The sequence below is a fragment of the Bactrocera dorsalis genome, chromosome 6, assembly GCF_023373825.1.
Source record: "Bactrocera dorsalis isolate Fly_Bdor chromosome 6, ASM2337382v1, whole genome shotgun sequence".
Lineage (NCBI taxonomy): Eukaryota > Metazoa > Arthropoda > Insecta > Diptera > Tephritidae > Bactrocera > Bactrocera dorsalis.
The window spans coordinates 38,986,113-39,005,087 of NC_064308.1; the positions used below are offsets into that span (position 1 = coordinate 38,986,113).

An 18,975-nucleotide genomic window follows, 5' to 3' on the forward strand; every position below is an offset into this window, starting at 1 on the left:
TCAGTTCATAAAAGCCCTTAATTTTCATAATAAACCTTGCCCCAAACACGATATATTTCCCATTGCAATTATATGGTATTTTGCCACTTTTTACGAGTAGTTTTTTTTCTCTGTAACTTTCTCGTTTGTAGGAATAAAAACGTCATATTTTTATACAGAATTGAATGCTCTACAAAAAAGGTCTGGACAATTTTTCGATATACTCACACCTTTAAAAGTTATTCAAGTTTAAAGTTAACTTCTGGGTAATTTCTGGATTTTTCGAACTTTTACGGCAAATTGAAATTTTTTTTTGTAAAATTCAATTGTATATTCTAAAATAAACACGCTTATAGTTTTAAAATAAAAAATAAGAAAAATTTGCAAATCAAATCAAATTTAAACCAGATAGGGCAGCGTGTACCTGGATAATGGTGATGCTAAATTGCACAGTATAAATCTTATAAATTAAATGAACTTATTATTAATCGTTAACAACATGTGATTTATTACTCTTCATGTTTCAGATTATTTCTGCCGTAACATCAGAGAAATTATATTTTTTAGAATAAACAATTGAATTTTCCAAAAATAAAAATCAATTTGCCGTAAAAGTTCGAAAATTCTAGAAATTACCCAGAAGTTACCCATAAGTTAACTTTAACCTTGAATGACTTTTAAAGGTGTGAGTATATCGAAAAATTGTCCAGACCTTTTTTGTAGAGCATTCAATTCTGTATAAGAATATGACTTTTTTATTACTACAAACGAGAAAGTTCCAGAGAAAAAAAAATATTCGTAAAAAGAGGCAAAATCCCATGTAATTTCAATGGGAAATATATCGTGTTTGGGGCAAGGTTTATTATAAAAATTAAGGGCTTTTATGAAAATCAGACGCATATCCTCTTGAGTCGTCCAAATCAACTTCTTTACTCATTTGTCCATTTGGCATTGCTTTCTAAAATTCATGAGCATACTTGTATGTTTTCTTTTACTTATTAATGATTTTTAAACATACCTATCTCTATCTAATAATTCGATTATTTCAAACGGACCTTTAAATTTTGGGTCAAGTTTTGTTTGGTGACGCTCTTCGTTTTTTTATCAACACATGGTCTCTTATGTTATATTTTGTTATTTTTGCCTTATTCTTATCAAGCCTAAGTTTATCATAAGGAGCATTATCTTCTTTTTTCTTTTGCTTGTTTTTTTAAAGATTTCCTATTAATTAATATATCCACTTCTTCACCTGTTGGTTTTTAATGATCTTGGTGACTCAATTGACCGTAATATTCATTGCCAACTGTACTTCGGTTAAGGCATTTTGCCACAATCTCTCACTGTTTTCATCGGCGGTCAATATACTCTTAAGGGGGTATTCTAGTCTAGAGGCTCGAATTTCGTGCTTCTTTCATTAATTAATAAAAAAGAAGCACTAGATATTTTTACTATCCGTTTTTTATCATTTGGTTATTAAACTTAGAAGAGTACACAAAATAAAAAAAAAAAAAAAAAAAATTTCATCGAGTTGTGCGTCCTTGAAGAAAAGGGGGGGAAAAAGAGGCCGTGTCCTCATCGCCATGATTTCTACCCTTATCTGAAAAATAAAACAATGACAGATTCTTAATGAGTACGAACGTCGCTATGTCATGAAGCAGCAAAACTAAAAAAAAAAAATCATAAAATGGCGGCTACTCAAAAAAAAGGTCGATTTTTTCACAAATTTTTCAATTTTGTCGATTTTTTTAAAAGTATTATAAATTAAAAATTTTTAATTTTTTTGTTTCTAGTGATAGAGACATATTTAAAGAATATTCATGCCAAATTTCAAATAAATCGACTGATTAGAACCTGAGATATTGTGGCTGCCGCATCAAGAAAAGGAGTTTTGAGAAAAACGCGTTTAAAGTTTTACGTTGTACGATATTCGCTCAACCGGTCTAGTTGCCACGTCACTAAAGTGGCGATAATTTTGAAAATAATTTGAGTTTTGAAAAATCCTTTTAGGGAGATATTTTTGAATATTAAAGCTATGGAATTATGAAAAAAAAATTCGATTTTTTCAAATTTCTAGACTAGAATACCCCCTTAAGCGTGCTCATTCAGAGAACTTAAAGCATAGACAAGGTGCAAATTGAATTCTGTATGATGCTCGATTTGACGGCTAACAGAGCTGATAGAATTGTAATAAGAAATTCACCATTTTCGCTGCTATTTAGCAGAATTGTAAAACGACTGAATTCATGCGAGAATAAATAAAGAGAAATGCTTTGAAGAAAAATATACAAAGTCACACATTTGTCTGTATATTTGCGAGAGCAAATGCGAGCCACATAACGGGTGATTTTTTTGAGGTTAGGATTTTCATGCATTAGTATTTGACAGATCACGTGGGATTTCAGACATGGTGTCAAAGAGAAAGATGCTCAGTATGCTTTGACATTTCATCATGAATAGACTTACTAACGAGCAACGCTTGCAAATCATTAAATTTTATTACCAAAATCAGTGTTCGGTTCGAAATGTGTTTTATCGACAAATTTTGTTCAGCGATGAGGCTCATTTCTGGTTGAATGGCTACGTAAATAAGCAAAATTGCCGCATTCGGGGTGAAGAGCAACCAGAAGCCGTTCAAGAACTGCCCATGCATCCCGAAAAATGCACTGTTTGGTGTGGTTTGTACGCTGGTGGAATCATTGGACCGTATTTTTTCAAAGATGCTGTTGGACGCAACGTTACGGTGAATGGCGATCGCTATCGTTCGATGCTAACAAACTTTTTGTTGCCAAAAATGGAAGAACTGAACTTGGTTGACATGTGGTTTCAACAAGATGGCGCTACATGCCACACAGCTCGCGATTCTATGGCCATTTTGAGGGAAAACTTCGGACAACAATTCATCTCAAGAAATGGACCCGTAAGTTGGCCACCAAGATCATGCGATTTAACGCCTTTAGACTATTTTTTGTGGGGCTACGTCAAGTCTAAAGTCTACAGAAATAAGCCAGCAACTATTCCAGCTTTGGAAGACAACATTTCCGAAGAAATTCGGGATATTCCGGCCGAAATGCTCGAAAAAGTTGCCCAAAATTGGACTTTCCGAATGGACCACCTAAGACGCAGCCGCGGTCAACATTTAAATGAAATTATCTTCAAAAAGTAAATGTCATGAACCAATCTAACGTTTCAAATAAAGAACCGATGAGATTTTGCAAATTTTATGCGTTTTTTTTTTTAAAAAGTTATCAAGCTCTTAAAAAATCACCCTTTACATATGTATATACATTCATAATAACAAGTGCCGTACGCATCTTTTCGCATCTCCGTTGTCACGGTCAACCAATGGCCGAAACTAACGTTTTGTCAAAGAGTCTATGTTTGGAAGCACTGACGCGACGACAAAGCTCACAACATTGGTAGAAAATCCAAGCTCTGTCGAAAAAAATAAACGAATGGCCGCCGATTGTCCCCGCTTCCCTTGCCGCTGTAACAGCTTCGCCTACAAACTAGCGTAAATATGTATGGATGTATACGTATGAGCGTGAATACACTTTGACCCAGGTTTTTGCGAGCCACGGTAAAATATTTTAGAATTGACAAATATTGCAAATCGACAACAGATATGTTGCCACTTTTCTCACTTCCTTCTTAAAAGAAACACCAGAAAGATGTTCAATTTATGATTTTTAGCTTTTGCCATCGTCGCGAAAAGACGCTTGCAGGCAAAGGCATGATCGGGGAGATTTTACGGCGTCTGTTTTTATGAATGAAGCGAGGTCGCTTGTGGAATAAGCGCCTGCGTTTATGAATGAAATCGTTTTGTTGTAAAATTTACTACATTTGGGCTTCGCCAATTTGGCTGTCATATTGACTTGTGATGCTTCTGCTTATAGACAATTGTTGTTTTTGTAGAACAATGCTTCAATTTTTGTTGGTGACATATTCACATGTGTACGCATATGTATGTTTGTATGCTTGTGCATTATTTGTTCGGATGTGAATACAAATATATGCACATAAAAGTATATATGAATGTAGGAACATGCAAATTTAAAATCATGATTTAACTTTCTGACCGCGCACATGCGTATATATAATCCTATGAGCAGATAATAAAATTAATATAATAGACGATATATTTATATAATATATTGTTGTGATAAATTCAATTTATATTAGTAAGAAACATAATACAAAAATATTTATTAGTATAGCACATTATGTAAAAATCAAATAAAATTATTAAATATGCAAGTCCAAATTGACTGTAAATATTATTATACATGCATTCATACAAAATTATACTCATATTATAATTATTTTTACATGCCAATATGGAAATGCCGACGGCAAATCGCAAAAGCATACATACTTGCATACATTGCGAAAGCAAAAATTGAATCTTATGCCGGTATTCTGCGAGCAGTCTCATGTCTCTAATAGAGACGATTCTGTGGTGAAATCTATTTAGTGACTGTTTGGTATTCTGGCGAGTTTGTCTCATCTCTAATTGAGCAATATCAGTCTCTAATTTGTTATCTGCTTTGCACCAAGTCATAGAAAAACAAGAGCAATGATGAAGTTGGACTATTTTACCTTATGATGAAAAATCGAGAGGAGGAAGAGAGGTAATGTATTAATATTTATAATTTTGCAATAATGGATAATAAGGTGCATATCTTCTAGCTACATTCGCAGGCGCAATCTGACTGTTTTGCGAAACAAAAAAGATCCGTTTTCATACGAAGAGAACACATTCAGGAAGTTTTTTCGATTTCCCAAATCTTTGTGCTGGGATCTCATTAATCAACTCAAGCCGTATGACCAACAGCAAACATCGATTCCATTTGAACTTCGGGTGAGTTAAATTTTAACCTTAAAGAAACATAATGTTTTCATGCAATCAAATTTCTCTAGTTTATTTCAGTTTTATATTTTTTATGCAATGGCTCATATCAGTGTTGCGTGGGAAATGCATATTTCGCGGTGATGAGCCAACCAACCATTTCTCGATGTATCGAATATATTTGTAAATTGGTGGTGGAGCGAAAACACGGCGAAGTGCGTTTTCCTAATTCTGTTGAAGAGTACAATAGAATTAAGACTGGGTAAGTTGTATTCCAATTTAAAAGAAAATAAATCGCTGTACAACAATTTTATTCCAGATTTTATTCGAAATTTGGAATAAAAGGTGTAATTGGAGCAATTGATTGCACTCATGTTGGCATAATTGCACCTGCCTTGTCAAACACAGTTGTACCGCATGATTATATGAACAGAAAAGGTTATTATAGCATTAATGTTGAAGCGGTAAGTATTACATTCAATAACTAATAAATAACTAATTAATAACTAATTTTCCCAATAGGTTTGTGACGATGAACTAATTTTCCGGCACGTGAATGCAAAATTTCCCGGCTCATGTCATGACTCCGGTATATGGACTACTTCGCCAGCAAGGATAAAGTTAATGAGAGAACACTCTGATGGAGCTTTTAAATGGCTTTTGGGTGATTCGGGATATCCATTAGAGCCATGGCTTCTTACACCGGTGGCAAACCCTGAAACACCAAATGAACAAAATTTCAATACTAGGCACATAAGAGCAAGAAACACGATTGAAAGAGCATTTGGAGTTTTAAAATCACGCTTCCGTAGCATTTCAAGAGAACGTACATTGCGGTACAAACATTCCAAAGCTGCATTATTTATTTATACTTGTACAATATTTCACAATATTTTACAAAAACGTGGCATTTTTCTAAATGAAACAGAAATATTGCCAGATCAATCACCTTCTGAAAATGTGGGAACAATTTCTGAAATCAATTCGGGGGAGTATTACACTCGAGGCAGAGCAGCACGTCAAAGGTGCATTAACACATTAGATAATTAAAATTCTACCAATATATAATTCAATTCAAAATTCATTTATTTCATTTTTAAATTAAATAAACATAACAATAAAAAATATATCTATATAAAAAGGAACATACATATACTTATATACATAAAAAGGAACATTTTTCTTTTTTACTTTTTGTACAAAAAACACAGCATAAATATTTCAATTAATGTACACATTTTTCATTTTTTCTCATCTGTTTTCTTCACAATAGTTTCAGCAAGCGACACCATCGCTGCCGCTAAATTATTGATAGACTCCGTGTGTTTATTAATTGAGTCTAACGTTTTTATACGGAAATCTCTTTCCTCCTCGGCTTTCCCTTTCATAAGATCCATATAGTTAAGGAACATTTCGTCCGTCGTCATTTTTTTTCTGCGAGACGATGACGGAGTGGCGTCATTGGACGCATCCGAAGTCGTATTGAGGGGCGATGGTGCAGCTGTGAATACTACTTATTCCTAAATTAGAAAAAGAAAAAACAATTATATATTCTACACACTCGTATTGGTCTTTCTTGTTATTCTTACCTCTGTGCCAATGGCTGGTACCTCAGTCAACCCATCAACAGCGACTGCCCCCAACGTATCCAACGCTCTCTGCTCCGTTTCGGAGAGCTCTATTGTTGAGCTGGGACCGCCACCTGTCACCAGCTTGTGCGCCTTGGCTTTCCTTGCGCGAGACCTTACTTGGTTTTTCCAATGGGTCAGATTCTGTAAAACAAACTACATAAATACATGCATATGCCAATATATATGGTTCAAAATTACCTCTCTCCATTTGTTGGGGTTCCGGGTGGGCCCTTTTAGTGCATTTAATTGCGCGGAGAGTTCCGCCCAAAGCTCCTCCATTCTTTTTGGCCGCGAAGGATCGTTTTTGTGCAACTTTATTTCAGGATGAACTTGCACAAAGTTAAGGTAGCACTCTATTTGCTCCTTCGAGGTGCGCGACACTTTATTATGATCTGTAAAAAAGATATATTATACATATATTATAATAATCATAAAATAATGAAATTTATATTGTTTACAATTACTTACCTTCCTTTTCCATTATTATCAAATATAAGGATGAACACATGTGTTAATCGATAACTGTGTTGTTAAATTTTTTCATATTTACTTGACAATTGATTCAGATAAAATGCATATGTTAAGCATTTATTATAAACTATTTCAGTATTAGTTTTCAATAATTGTACTGTGCAATTATTAAGAAGAAGTTTTACTGCTGAAATCTTATGAAAAAAAAACTAATTGCATGCAATCGTTTCATACATTACGATTGTGCACTTGCACTCATCTCTAATCAGCTAAACTAAACAGCTGATTGCTGCCCTTCTTTTCACCATACTATTTGGTGAATATTTTTGAGACTGTATCTGCCAGAATAGCAAAATGAGACATCCTGACTAACAGAGTCACTAAATTACAATTGTCTCAATTAGAGACATGAGACAACTGTGACAAGCAGAATACCGGCATTAGGCTCACAATGTTGTTGTTGGGAGTATCATAAGGAGCATGCATACATTTATTTATATCTCTTCATGTTCTCTGCTTGGGCATACATGCCACGCCTTTCTATGCCGAAAATACATATATTTATTTCTCGTCATATTCTCTGTTGAGTATGTGGAGAACATTTCACAGCGCGAATTCTGTGGTTGTGAGGCGAATTCCTTACTATAAATCTAACAAATGTTCGCCGTCGAACCTGCACTTTCTCTATGCTTTAAGTTCTCTAGCTCATTATACATTCTACCATGCACTGCTCACACCTGCAGGAATTAAATGTAGCTCTCTTTCTCTATATTTTTAAGAACAAAATTAACTGAGTCCTGAACAAGCAAAGTTACGGCCCTGATTCGCTATAATTCTAGTAAGCATATCAAACAAACATACAGCGGCTTTAACGACTATAATAAAACTTTTAGTGCAGTGGTCGGCATTTCTTAGCACAGTTGTGCAAACTAACTTCACACGTACGCTAACGCTCTATCGTTCAGTCGTTGTCGAGCCAACAACCATAGATAACTTGATACGAGACTCTTTGGTTCGAGGGAGAGCTGTCAAAACTCGCATTTTTTATAACATTTGCCAATAATGCCACTGCTGAAAAATATTAGCTTGGGCATTTCATAAACAACTTTTAGATATTTTGCAGTTTTCACACTACCACTGAGGTATGCCAATAGCCCGTTACCGATACTATTTTTGGGTGCTCGGTTCCCCAGTAGGCCTATATCACCCACATATATTGTACAAATAAATACAAATATATACATATATAAGAAAAATTGTACTTACAGTAACAATTAAAAAAAATCAAACAAATAAGTAACAATTTAAACTAAATACAAAAAAATGAATAAAGCCATATGAAAATTCACGTGAAAAGAAATTAAATAATAAAATTAATTGACAATAATTCATAACTATAAACAAAAAGATAAATATTTCAAAAAAAACGTAATCAAAAAATAAGCAAAAGACTTATTTTCATCACATATAATAATTATCACAAGTATACAACATAAATAATGATTATTTAATACAAAAGAACTGCACAGTAATTCATGCGGCTAAATATAAAACTAAAAATACTCAATTCAAAAAGAGAAGTACAAAAATTTTTAAAAAGCAATCTGCACCCAGTCTCCAATACAAAATTTAAAACAGAAATAAGAAATTAATATTAAGAGGCAAAAAAAAGAAACAAGGGTTTAAAAAAATGTCGAAAAATTAAAAAACAAATGATACAGTGTTGCCAGCCTATCCTACAGATGAGTAACACAAAGAATTTTAGTTCTAAAATTGGGCCTACTAAAATCTCTATTAAAAAACTTTACGAGAAAGAATATTCTCGTCCTGACAAAAAGAGTTAAAACAACATTCGAGTCATAGTTGTTGCAGCAGAGAAAGTGTCTGACATTTTCATTCTATCGAATAAAATTTGGCCTACTCCTATTCTGTGACGGGTGGATTCAAATTCTCTATTAAAAATATCTTCTAACTCCTTAATATAGTCTAAAAATCTCTGGGATGGTTTAATTAAATTGCACCTTTCCATTTGCCTCTGCTGAATGAAATAAAAATCAGTTGAAATCTCTTCTTCTCCTAAATAAGGTAATGGTTGGGTATAAGTGTGTGTCTTAAAAACTTTTAAATAAAGGTAACCGCAAAAGTATGCATATGCATTTGCTTTCAGAAAATCTACTTCTACATCCTCTAATTCTGCCTGATGCTCTAACCTTAGCCTATTGTTCTAGTCGAGGTAAGCCTTGAAATTCTTGCCAAGATAAGTCTTGGACTAAATTATCATTGCACTAACTTTGGAGAATTTGGCTTGATAAGTCTGGAGAAAAATGTTCGTTCTGAGCTACTGGTTCGCAGTTTCCATTTATAACTATGCTTGCAAATCGCAATCTCCATGACTTCCTTAACAAATTACAGAACATGTAAGGTGTTATTCTTACACTTCTGCCACCCCCTCTCCTAAACTGTCCAAACTAGAAATGTTTGTTTTCCAACCATTTATATAATTAAAATTATTAGTTATGTCAGACCCTGCTTCATCTTTTACCCTAATTGTCTTCAAGAGGTCGGCAGCCTCACGAAGAAATTGTGTTTGCTCTGGGGTGCCCGAAAAAACTTGCTTACACGGTAAAAAAAATTTTCTGAAAATTGTTGGGAAAAAGTGCGCATCGGTAAGCTTGGGTGCACAGCGGACAGGATTTTGAGAATCTTTATTGTAGAAATGTACAATATCGGACCAGCTAACTAAGCGCGATTTAAAACTAACTCTTATTTTTAACACTCTTTACAAGAGTGCTAGGAAAATCACTGAAAAAGTATACTTCCTTGCCATTAACCAGAAAATAGGGACGTGCTTTAGAAACTCCTAACACTCGAGCTAAATTGAGAAAATTCGACCCCTGATCACAAACAAAATGGCAAGGTATGAGACCTATATTCTGCAATTGGTCAATGGCCTGAAAAATATATTTTGTGGCAACATCATTTTTACAGAAACCATGGACAAAGAAATAAGCTAGAGGATGGGTCCAAGGGTCGCCACCGATACCTTGGACCAAAAGAGTCATTGCACTGGTACGTATACCTATTCTACATTTTCGATTTTCATCGCCATAATCTTCTAATCCCACAATTTTATCATACTTTGGCAAGTATTGCATATGACTCCTCAAAGCCATTTCATCACATAAAATGGACACATATTTTTGTTGAGTTGTAAAGCCCCGGCTTCTCAACTCGAAACACTTGAGAATACTATTATTACATCCTGGGTCACGGGGCCATTCTGAAACGAACTCATCAAGCGTTCTCTCTTCGGGAAATCTAAGGAGAGACTTTAGGTGTCTATACGCTAAGGGAGACAGAAAGCTAAGGTTTTGAAATAGCTGTCGTATCTACGACCTTTAGGGAGCCTATTATTATTTTTTAAACTATTTTCTACTATGGCTCAAATCTGTGAGGGAAGCTGGCTACATAAATCCATAGTAGAATTGAACCTCTCTTCCGTGTATTTTAATTGTTTTTTTAAATTTGGATATTTCAGCGAAAGGTCTGACAACTGGTACTGCAAATAACTAATCTTTCTATTTTTTTCTTCTAATCTAGCCTTCAATTTCCTATTCTCCCCAATCAGTTTGTGCTCTTTTTTAGTTACTCAAATTTGTTTGACTTCCCCTGTCTACAAAGCTTTCATCTTCAAATGATGTTATTAAACTAATGTCTTGATCCGAGTGAAGTACTGTAAATGTCATCAACTTTTTTTCCATCCTCATTTCACTGGAGAAATGGCGCTCACAAGCGTACAAAAATTTAGGCCTGCTTTGCCCCACACCAAAAAGATTCAGCCAAATTTTAAATCTAATAAACAAAATGAATAACCCATAACCCTAAAACCATTGGCTAGATGAGTTAGCGCAAACCACCCCGCCCCCCATAATTTCAACTAAAAACGCATACAAGTGTCTTCAGATTTCCAAGCACAAGTGCATAAAAGTATTTTCCAATATTTCAACTAAAAGCGCATAAAAGTGTCTTCGGATTTGCAACTACAAGTGCACAAAGGTGTTCTCCAATATTCCGGGCGCGAACTAAACAAAAAAAAAATAACAACAACCACATCAAATCAGCACGACCACAGCAAACACATATCAGGAAGAAGAGCCGAAGCAAAAGTCGCGCACTACCACTACCAACATTGTCCCCAAAAACCCCTGGAGGAAAATAAAGTGAGTCGCATCGATTCCTTTTAATGTTTCTTTTCTTATTTGAACATATATATGCATGTATATTTAATAAATTCATTTTTGCGGTTTTTATAAAAGATCCGTTAAGAAAAAACGCCAAACTGTATTTAGTATTCGGTTTATTTCACGGTAAAAAGCGAAGTACCGCTAGAAACTGAACAGTTTGGTTATACAGTAATTAATTTTGAATTGCCAATAAATGCTTAACGTTTTGTTGGGAAACACAAAAATAAATCTCCACAAAACCAAAGCTGCTCTCTAATTTCCAGCAATACCCTCTTGTACTTAATCAAGTATAAGCAGGATTGCTCAAAATAAGCGGACAAAAGAAATAAAAAATATTAAAGCATACATACAAACACTTGTACGTTCATACATGCATATATTCAAAATTTTCTACATATATATATTATATCCACAAAACCAAAGCTGCTCTCTAATTTCCAGCAATACCCTTTTGTACTTAATCAAGTATAAGCAGGATTGCTCAAAATAAGCGGACAAAAGAAATAAAAAATATTAAAGCATACATACAAATACTTATACGTTCATACATGCATATATTCAAAATTTTCTACATATATATATTATATCTACAATATATACACACTTACTGATGTATATATATTGTACAAGAGTATAAATTGCTCCTTAATATATAACATAATAACACATATACATATATATATATACCTCTACTTATACATGTACCTTCATACATATCCACAAACAATTGAAGTTGTGGAAATTATTCTTCTAATTTTCTTCTCGCGGTTTCTCCTTACTGGGAAAAATATACCCCATTTAAATCGGGTACAATTCAAATAAAAAAAATTTTTTTTATCTCTCAATTAAAGAATAAAGAACAAAATTTAATACTGGCGGAAAATTTATTAAATATTTGTACAAGTCGTGTATAGTCACATATGTAAATACGCATTGTGCTTCAAAGTCCACTTTGGCATATATCCCGCAGTACCCCTTGGATTTTGGCGAACAAAACCAAGCAGGATTGCGTTTACAATATATTCAAAGTCCATATTGGCATATATCCCACAATACCCCTTGGTTTTTGATCAAAAACAAGCAGGATTGTGTAAAACAAATCAAAGCGTAATACATATGTACATACATGCATATGTACAAAGTGCAGTGATATCTAAAACGAGCTCTCATTAACACATAATAAACAAAATAAAAAAAAATAAAAAAAATAGGTATACCCTATAAGACTTACGGACATATATACAAAAATTTTTGCGGTGAATGAAAAATAATTTGGAAAATTAAAGCGAAATTAAATTGAATACTCGGAAAACAACTCTTATTTAACTTAAAAGAGTTTTCGGTATACATAAGCATACAGCGATTAAAAGCGTTTTTGTTTATTAATTTAATTCAAAACTCTTATTTACATAAAGAGTTCTCGTCCAACCATACATATACGAAATCCAACTTGGAATTTAACAAGTCATTTCAGTATATTAAAAAAACAAAAAAAAAAAAAAATAAAAATAAATAAATTACAGGTTTATCGATTTTCGTTGCAGCTCTACATACAAAGAGTCTTTTTCGCGACATTTTATACATACTTTGTGCGAAACCATTTACATATATACTTTCACTTACTTTATTTAAGTTACTGAAACATTTTGTTATTCTATACATTTTTTAAATGAGCTCAGACTCAAAGGACTCCAAACCAAGTCAGTTACTAAAAGTCCCAAAGATGATTTCTGACGAAAAAAGTGCATGTACACCTGCAGAAGCTACACGCTCGAAGCAAGGTGCTACGAAACAAAAAAGGGGGAAAGACATATCATACTCTAAATTCATTTCTGAGAGTGATTGTCTAATAAAATATTGCAATAGATTTGCTTCTTCGCCGATTCAAGAAAATTCTGAATCGGCGCTAGAAATAAAAGGCCAAACAATTGAAAATTTTTGGACACATCTCCAGACTGCATATGACGCAATTGTAGATACTGACGATGCAGATCTACCGGAAAACTTTAAATCTTCTGCTTACGCCAAATTTGAAAACTGCTTAGACCAGTATGAAGACACAAAAATTATGATCGCAGATCAGCTAAAATTAATTAAAGCAGTAGCACCTACTCCACCTCCGAGAGTAGAACTGCAACAAATTCAAAATCAAGAGGCAAGTTCGGGTATCCACCTTAAGGTGCCCGCATGCGACACGGAAATTTTCCATGGTGGTTATGAACAATGGCCGTCCTTCCGGGACATGTTCACAGCTGTTTACATAAACCATCCGAAATTATCAAATGCTCAAAAGTTGTATCACCTCAGATACAAAACAAAAGGTCAAGCAGGCGTCATCGTAAAACAGTTCGCATTAAATGACGACAATTTCCATATGGCTTGGGAAGCTTTGAGATCAAGGTACGAAAACGAACGAATACTGGTAGATAAGCAAATAACGGTATTGATGAACTTGCCCAAAATTCAAAAGGAAACAAGTGAAGAATATATGAAACTTCAATCCACTGTTTCCAAAGATCCCAAGCCAGTAGCAACAACAATTCAAATAGAAGCTTCTTCAAAAATCAAACGTTCACATCTGAACAATACAAACAAACGTCATGCGATCTGTGCACAGGAGGACATAAATTGAAAACTTGCGAGAAATTTAAGAAATTAAACATAGTTGACCGAAACAATTTCGTAAAGTCAAAAAGACTTTGCACAAACTGCTTATCACATGCACACATGCTTAAAGATTGTGAAAGCAAATTTAATTGCGTTTATTGCCATAAACGACATCATTCTATGTTACACATTACCAATTTTTCCAGCTCACCCCCAAACAGCGCGAACATAAAAAGGGCAACAGGTTTAGTTGCAACAACAAATTTAGAAAACTGCCAAGAAGCACCATGCTGTTCAAAGGCGTTAAAAACCTAAACGCTACATAGCGAAAACAATAGTAGAGTACTACTACCTACAGCAGTCGTCTCCATCGAACACCGAGGAGAGCTGTTTAAACTCAGGGCCTTAATAGACCAAGGATCACAACGATCATTTATTGCGTCTAGGGCACAAAATAGGCTACAACTGCCTACAAAATTAGCCAATTTTGAAATTACGGGGATGGGCGGAAGAGTAGTTCAAAACTCCAATAAAATCTGCCCCATTACCCTAATTTCCCCCCAAGCGGATAAGCGCATTAAAGCAGAAGCTATTGTTTTACCGCAATTAACAAACATGCTTCCAAGTTATCATATAAATAGCGAGCATTGGCAAAAGGTTTCACACCTTAAGTTAGCAGACCCCAACTGCAACACTCCCGCTCAAATAGATCTTCTATTAGGCAGCGATCTCATACCACAGATAATACTCGAAGGTATTGAGAAAATCACAAATACACTTCTGGGGCAAAATACCATTTTCGGATGGGTCCTAAGTGGACTAGTTGCGGAACCAGTCACAGCATTGACAACTCAAGTTGAGGAAGTCTCAAACGAGTACCTCAATTCACAATTGAAAAAATTTTGGGATGTAGAAGAGCTCCCCTCCGTATCAATCACAACTCCTGAAGATAAGTATTGTGAGGATTTTTACAAATCCACAACTACTCGATTAGAGAATGGCCGGTACGTCGTACGACTACCACTAAAGCCAGAATTTCCCCGCACACTCGCCTTAGGTCATTCCCGCACCTCTGCTATACAACAGTTTTTAAGTATGGAGAAAAACCTACTTAAAAAAGGCGAGCTAAAACCAGAATACGATAGGGTTTTAGAGGAATACCTCCATTTAGACCACATGGAGGAAGTCAGCCCTGGCGAAAAAATCATAAAAGGTAAATACTATTCATTTTACCTGCCGAATCATGCAGTAATAAAGCCAGACAAAAAAACTACAAAGGTGAGAGTTGTCTTCAATGCGTCAAAATCCACTAGTTCGGGAAATTCCCTAAATGACATTTTATTTACGGGACCCACGCTTCAGCCAGACCTAATGCTGCTTATCTTAAATTGGAGTATCTTCAAATACGTATTCAACGGGGACGGCGAGAAAATGTATAGACAAATAGTCGTACATTAAGACGATCAAGATTTTCAACGAATTATTTTCAGAAAATCACCCACTAGTCCACTACGCGACTTTAAGTTAAAAACAGTTACCTTTGGCGTCAACTGTGCTCCATACTTAGCCATTCGAACACTGCACGAATTGGCAGAGAACACTAAGTCAGAATTTCCTCTGGCAACCCAGGTGTTAAAAACGCAAACGTATGTAGACGACATTATGTCTGGAAGCCATAATCTTCCACAGGCATACGAGTCACTAAAACAAGTGACACAAGCGTTCAATACAGCAGGGTTTCCGTTGAAAAAGATAACGGCGAACCATCCTAATATTTTAAAGGACACGCCTAAAGAAAATTTGTTGGACACTAATTTCCTTATTTTCGAAAAGGAAACTACAACAAAAACTCTGGGCATCCAATGGAATGCGATATCGGACCAGTTCTCATACACGACAGATTCCATATCCGCATTATCAGCCATCACAAAAAGACAGATTTTATCCTCGGTGGCAAAACTTTTCGACCCCGCAGGATGGTTTTCACCAATTATGATATAAGCTAAAATCCTGATACAAGAATTATGGCTAGATGGGACCGATTGGGACAAACAAGTAAAACCACTTCGTTTAGAGAAGTGGTCACAGTTCGCGAGCAATCTAAACGATATCTCACAGATACAAATCCCACGGTGGGTAAACTACTCCCCCGAACACAATGTCGAATTACACGGCTTCTGTGACGCCTTTGAGAAGGCATACTGTGCCACTTTATATGTGCGCACTCAAAGCGATAACGCGACCACAAGCGACTTATTAGTAGCTAAAGCTAAGGTGGCTCCTCTAAAAACGCTAAGTCTACCTCGACTTCAGCTTTGTGGCGCCCTACTACTCGCAAACTTGGTTTCCATGGTGCAGACCCACTTGAACAAGAAAGAAGTTGCGAACACAGATTATGGCAGCACTTCCACCGGAACGCTGCAACTTCGCTCTGCTTTTCACAGTTACAGGTGTCGACTTTGCTGGGCCTTTTCAGATAAAGGCGTCCATGCTAAGGTCCCCCACCTTAATGAAAGGTTATGTGGCTGTCTTTGTCTGTTTTACGACAAAAGCAGTGCACCTAGAGCTGTGTACGAATCTGACAAAGGAGGCTTTTCTCGCGTCATTCGCGCGCTTCGTCGGACGACGCGGCTTCCCATCAAAACTGATGAGCGATAATGGTAAGACCTTCATTGGAGCCCAAAGAGCCACTGAAAAGGAGTTTGTGGATTTTATCAAACAAGTCTCACCAGAGATTGTTCAAAGGTATGCTCCCCAAGGTATTAACTGGCAATTTATCCCCCCAAGCGCTCCTCACATGGGTGGTTTATGGGAATCAGCTGTAAAAAGCTTTAAATCCCACTTCAAAAAAGGAGCTGGAAACTACAAATTTAATTATGAACAGTTCACCACACTGTTAGTGAGAATTGAAGCCGTTCTCAATTCACGGCCACTCACAACCCTCTCGCAAGATCCCTCTGACTTCACAGCCCTAACATCAGGGCATTTTCTCAAAGGAGCACCCATTCTGGTCACACCTGAGCCAGGCGTGGGGTCGCTATCCTTATTAAATCAATGGGAGAGAATAAAAATTCTCCATCACGATTTCAGCCGCCGATGGAAGGAAGAGTATATAAAGGACCTTCATAAAAGGTACAGGTGTAAGAGTCCAGAAAAGGCACCAAAGCTTGGAGATTGTGTCATCATCCATGATGAGTGTCTGCCCCCTACCGAATGGCGGCTTGGACGCATAGAGAACCTACACTACGGTTCTGACGGTCATGTGCGAGTTGTTGATCTCCGCACTCAAAGCGGTATGTTAACACGACCGCTCGTGAAACTATGTTTTCTGCCATATAGTAACGAAATCGCATATAATGAGAAAACTGTCGATAATCCCGCAAACAAGATTTAAAAAATCAAATAGTTAATCGATAATCCCGCAAACAAAATTAAAATCAAATAATTAATCAATGAACCCGCAGATAAACCCTAATCGAAACTACTAATGAATCTAACCGCAATGGTCGATCTACATGACGACCCATTCTTGCCACATACCGTGGCACAATCGCCATATAAATTGCATGCAGCACATTTGTAATTATTATAACTTCTTTATACAGATCAATATGGATGGGGATATGCCCAGCGTGCCAACGCCAACAGTGAGGTCCACCGTTACTGCGCCACGCCCTGGGGCAGCTTCAGCGCCACGAAGCCCAGCGGCAAGGCCTCCTGCAACCGCTCCTCGTAGTGGTACGCGACCGCTACCACACCCCTCAACACCAGCCGCGGAGCCTCCGCGCAACCGATGTCCCCTGTGTCGGCGCTCTCATCGGCTACAACATTGCAGCATTTTCCGTGGCATGCAGCCGTTACAACGCAAGAAGGTTGCTCTGGCTCCCGGACACTGCCTGAATTGTTTGGCGACGGCACACCACACACGGGAGTGTACGTCAGTCACCCTCTGCCAACTGTGCAACCGGGCACACCATGCTATGCTGCATCGTGCCCCAAAACGGGACGTTATGCGTCAACGCTCCCCGGGCAGATCGCAGCAGACGAGTCGTCCGGGTCGGCAAAAGAGACTCCTCCACCTCCTCCAACCATATCGAGGCGAAATGAGGTATCATCACGGCGTCGACAGCCTCGGTCGTCCTACCCCCGCTCCACTGGTTCAGCAGTGTTGTTGCCACGCTGCAGCAACTACAGCGACTGCTAGGCTAATATTCGCCTAGGGGGGCCGGAATGGCTAGATGAGTCAAAGTGTCTTCGGATTTGCAACTACAAGTGCACAAAGGTGTTCTCCAATATTCTTCAAATAAAACCGCATAAAAGTTTTTTCCAATATTTCAAATAAAACCGCATAAAAGTGTTTTCAAATTTTCACATACATACATTCAAAGTGGTTGCTGCTAAATTCTCATTTTCATATACATACGTTCAAAGTGCGTGCTGATAATTTCCTAAATCCATATATACGTTCGAAAGTGTCTGCTGATCAGTTCCTAAATACATACATACGTGCAAAAGTGGCTTACAAACCACCCACAACTGGTGGTTACTAACGGAAGTCAAAGGTGTCGGAATAATTGGACGTCTGAAAGAGGCTACAAAAGCAAGTGAGTAAACAACCATAATTAAAATATTTGATTATTTATTGCTGCATATTTCAACCAACAAACGCAATTTACAACAACCAACGTTTAAAAACACACTTAAAACAACTTATATTAAAACTAATAGAAATTAAATTAAATCGAGTTAATGAGATGACTAGTATCTACATCGTGCCTTTTATCTAATAATATTTTATAATATTGAGTAAAACTAATAAGAATTAAGTAAAATTAGCTTAAAACCTAAAAGAAAGAAATTACTATACTAATTACATCATGCCTACTATTATTTATTTATGAATCTATTTAACCACTTATTAACAAATAAATATTAATTACTATTTCAAATAAGTATTCAATTTCTTACCTGGCTTCATCCTTTTCCTGATTTGGGAAGTTGAAAAAACGTTCACTGCACCCCATTACACATTTTTTTGAACTCGGCATATTTCCTATAAAACACAAAAATATCTTTTAAAAATCATTCACATCACTTTTTCTTAACTCCTTAATGATCTTAGGCACTTTTTTTTTATCCTAAAACTGCACTAAATTAATCATTTTAATATTTGTATAGAAATAATAAATAACCACAA

At 36.2% G+C, this 18,975-nt stretch overlaps 3 protein-coding genes across 3 annotated transcripts in view; 1 reads left to right on the plus strand and 2 right to left on the minus strand.

The window, feature by feature from the left end:
* LOC125779407 (uncharacterized) overlaps positions 1–2,523 on the minus strand; it is a 194,543-nt gene extending 192,020 nt beyond the window's left edge. The window contains exon 1 of the mRNA XM_049460758.1: positions 2,313–2,523. The gene's annotated coding sequence lies outside the window, so the exon portion shown is untranslated. The remainder of the gene's footprint in view (positions 1–2,312) is intronic.
* Positions 2,524–4,317: 1,794 nt separating this feature from the next.
* On the plus strand, positions 4,318–5,889 carry LOC125779372 (putative nuclease HARBI1). Its single transcript, XM_049460704.1, has 5 exons — positions 4,318–4,607; positions 4,666–4,837; positions 4,897–5,087; positions 5,145–5,289; positions 5,348–5,889. Exons 1-5 carry the CDS (start codon positions 4,579–4,581, stop codon positions 5,873–5,875), a joined length of 1,065 nt encoding a protein of 354 aa, XP_049316661.1. The 5' UTR covers positions 4,318–4,578; the 3' UTR covers positions 5,876–5,889.
* LOC125779530 (uncharacterized) lies at positions 5,889–7,593 on the minus strand. The gene is made up of 4 exons (XM_049460893.1): positions 6,925–7,593; positions 6,655–6,848; positions 6,415–6,597; positions 5,889–6,345 (listed from the first exon to the last, which is right to left on the minus strand). The coding sequence occupies exons 1-4, from the start codon at positions 6,962–6,964 to the stop codon at positions 6,340–6,342; spliced, it is 423 nt and encodes a 140-aa protein (XP_049316850.1). The 5' UTR covers positions 6,965–7,593; the 3' UTR covers positions 5,889–6,339.
* Positions 7,594–18,975: the final 11,382 nt, after the last annotated feature.

Excerpts from the sequence above, each read along its gene's own strand:
- LOC125779372 (XM_049460704.1), top strand. The coding sequence starts at position 4,579 with ATGATGAAAAATCGAGAGGAGGAAGAGAG. Across the intron at positions 4,838-4,896 it reads CGATTCCATTTGAACTTCGG|TTTATTTCAGTTTTATATTT; the intron begins GTGAGTTAAATT and ends AAATTTCTCTAG. Across the intron at positions 5,088-5,144 it reads TACAATAGAATTAAGACTGG|ATTTTATTCGAAATTTGGAA; the intron begins GTAAGTTGTATT and ends ATTTTATTCCAG.
- LOC125779530 (XM_049460893.1), bottom strand. The coding sequence starts at position 6,964 with ATGTGTTCATCCTTATATTTGATAATAATGGAAAAGGAAG. Across the intron at positions 6,849-6,924 it reads GATAATAATGGAAAAGGAAG|ATCATAATAAAGTGTCGCGC; the intron begins GTAAGTAATTGT and ends TCTTTTTTACAG. Across the intron at positions 6,598-6,654 it reads ACCCCAACAAATGGAGAGAG|AATCTGACCCATTGGAAAAA; the intron begins GTAATTTTGAAC and ends TTTGTTTTACAG.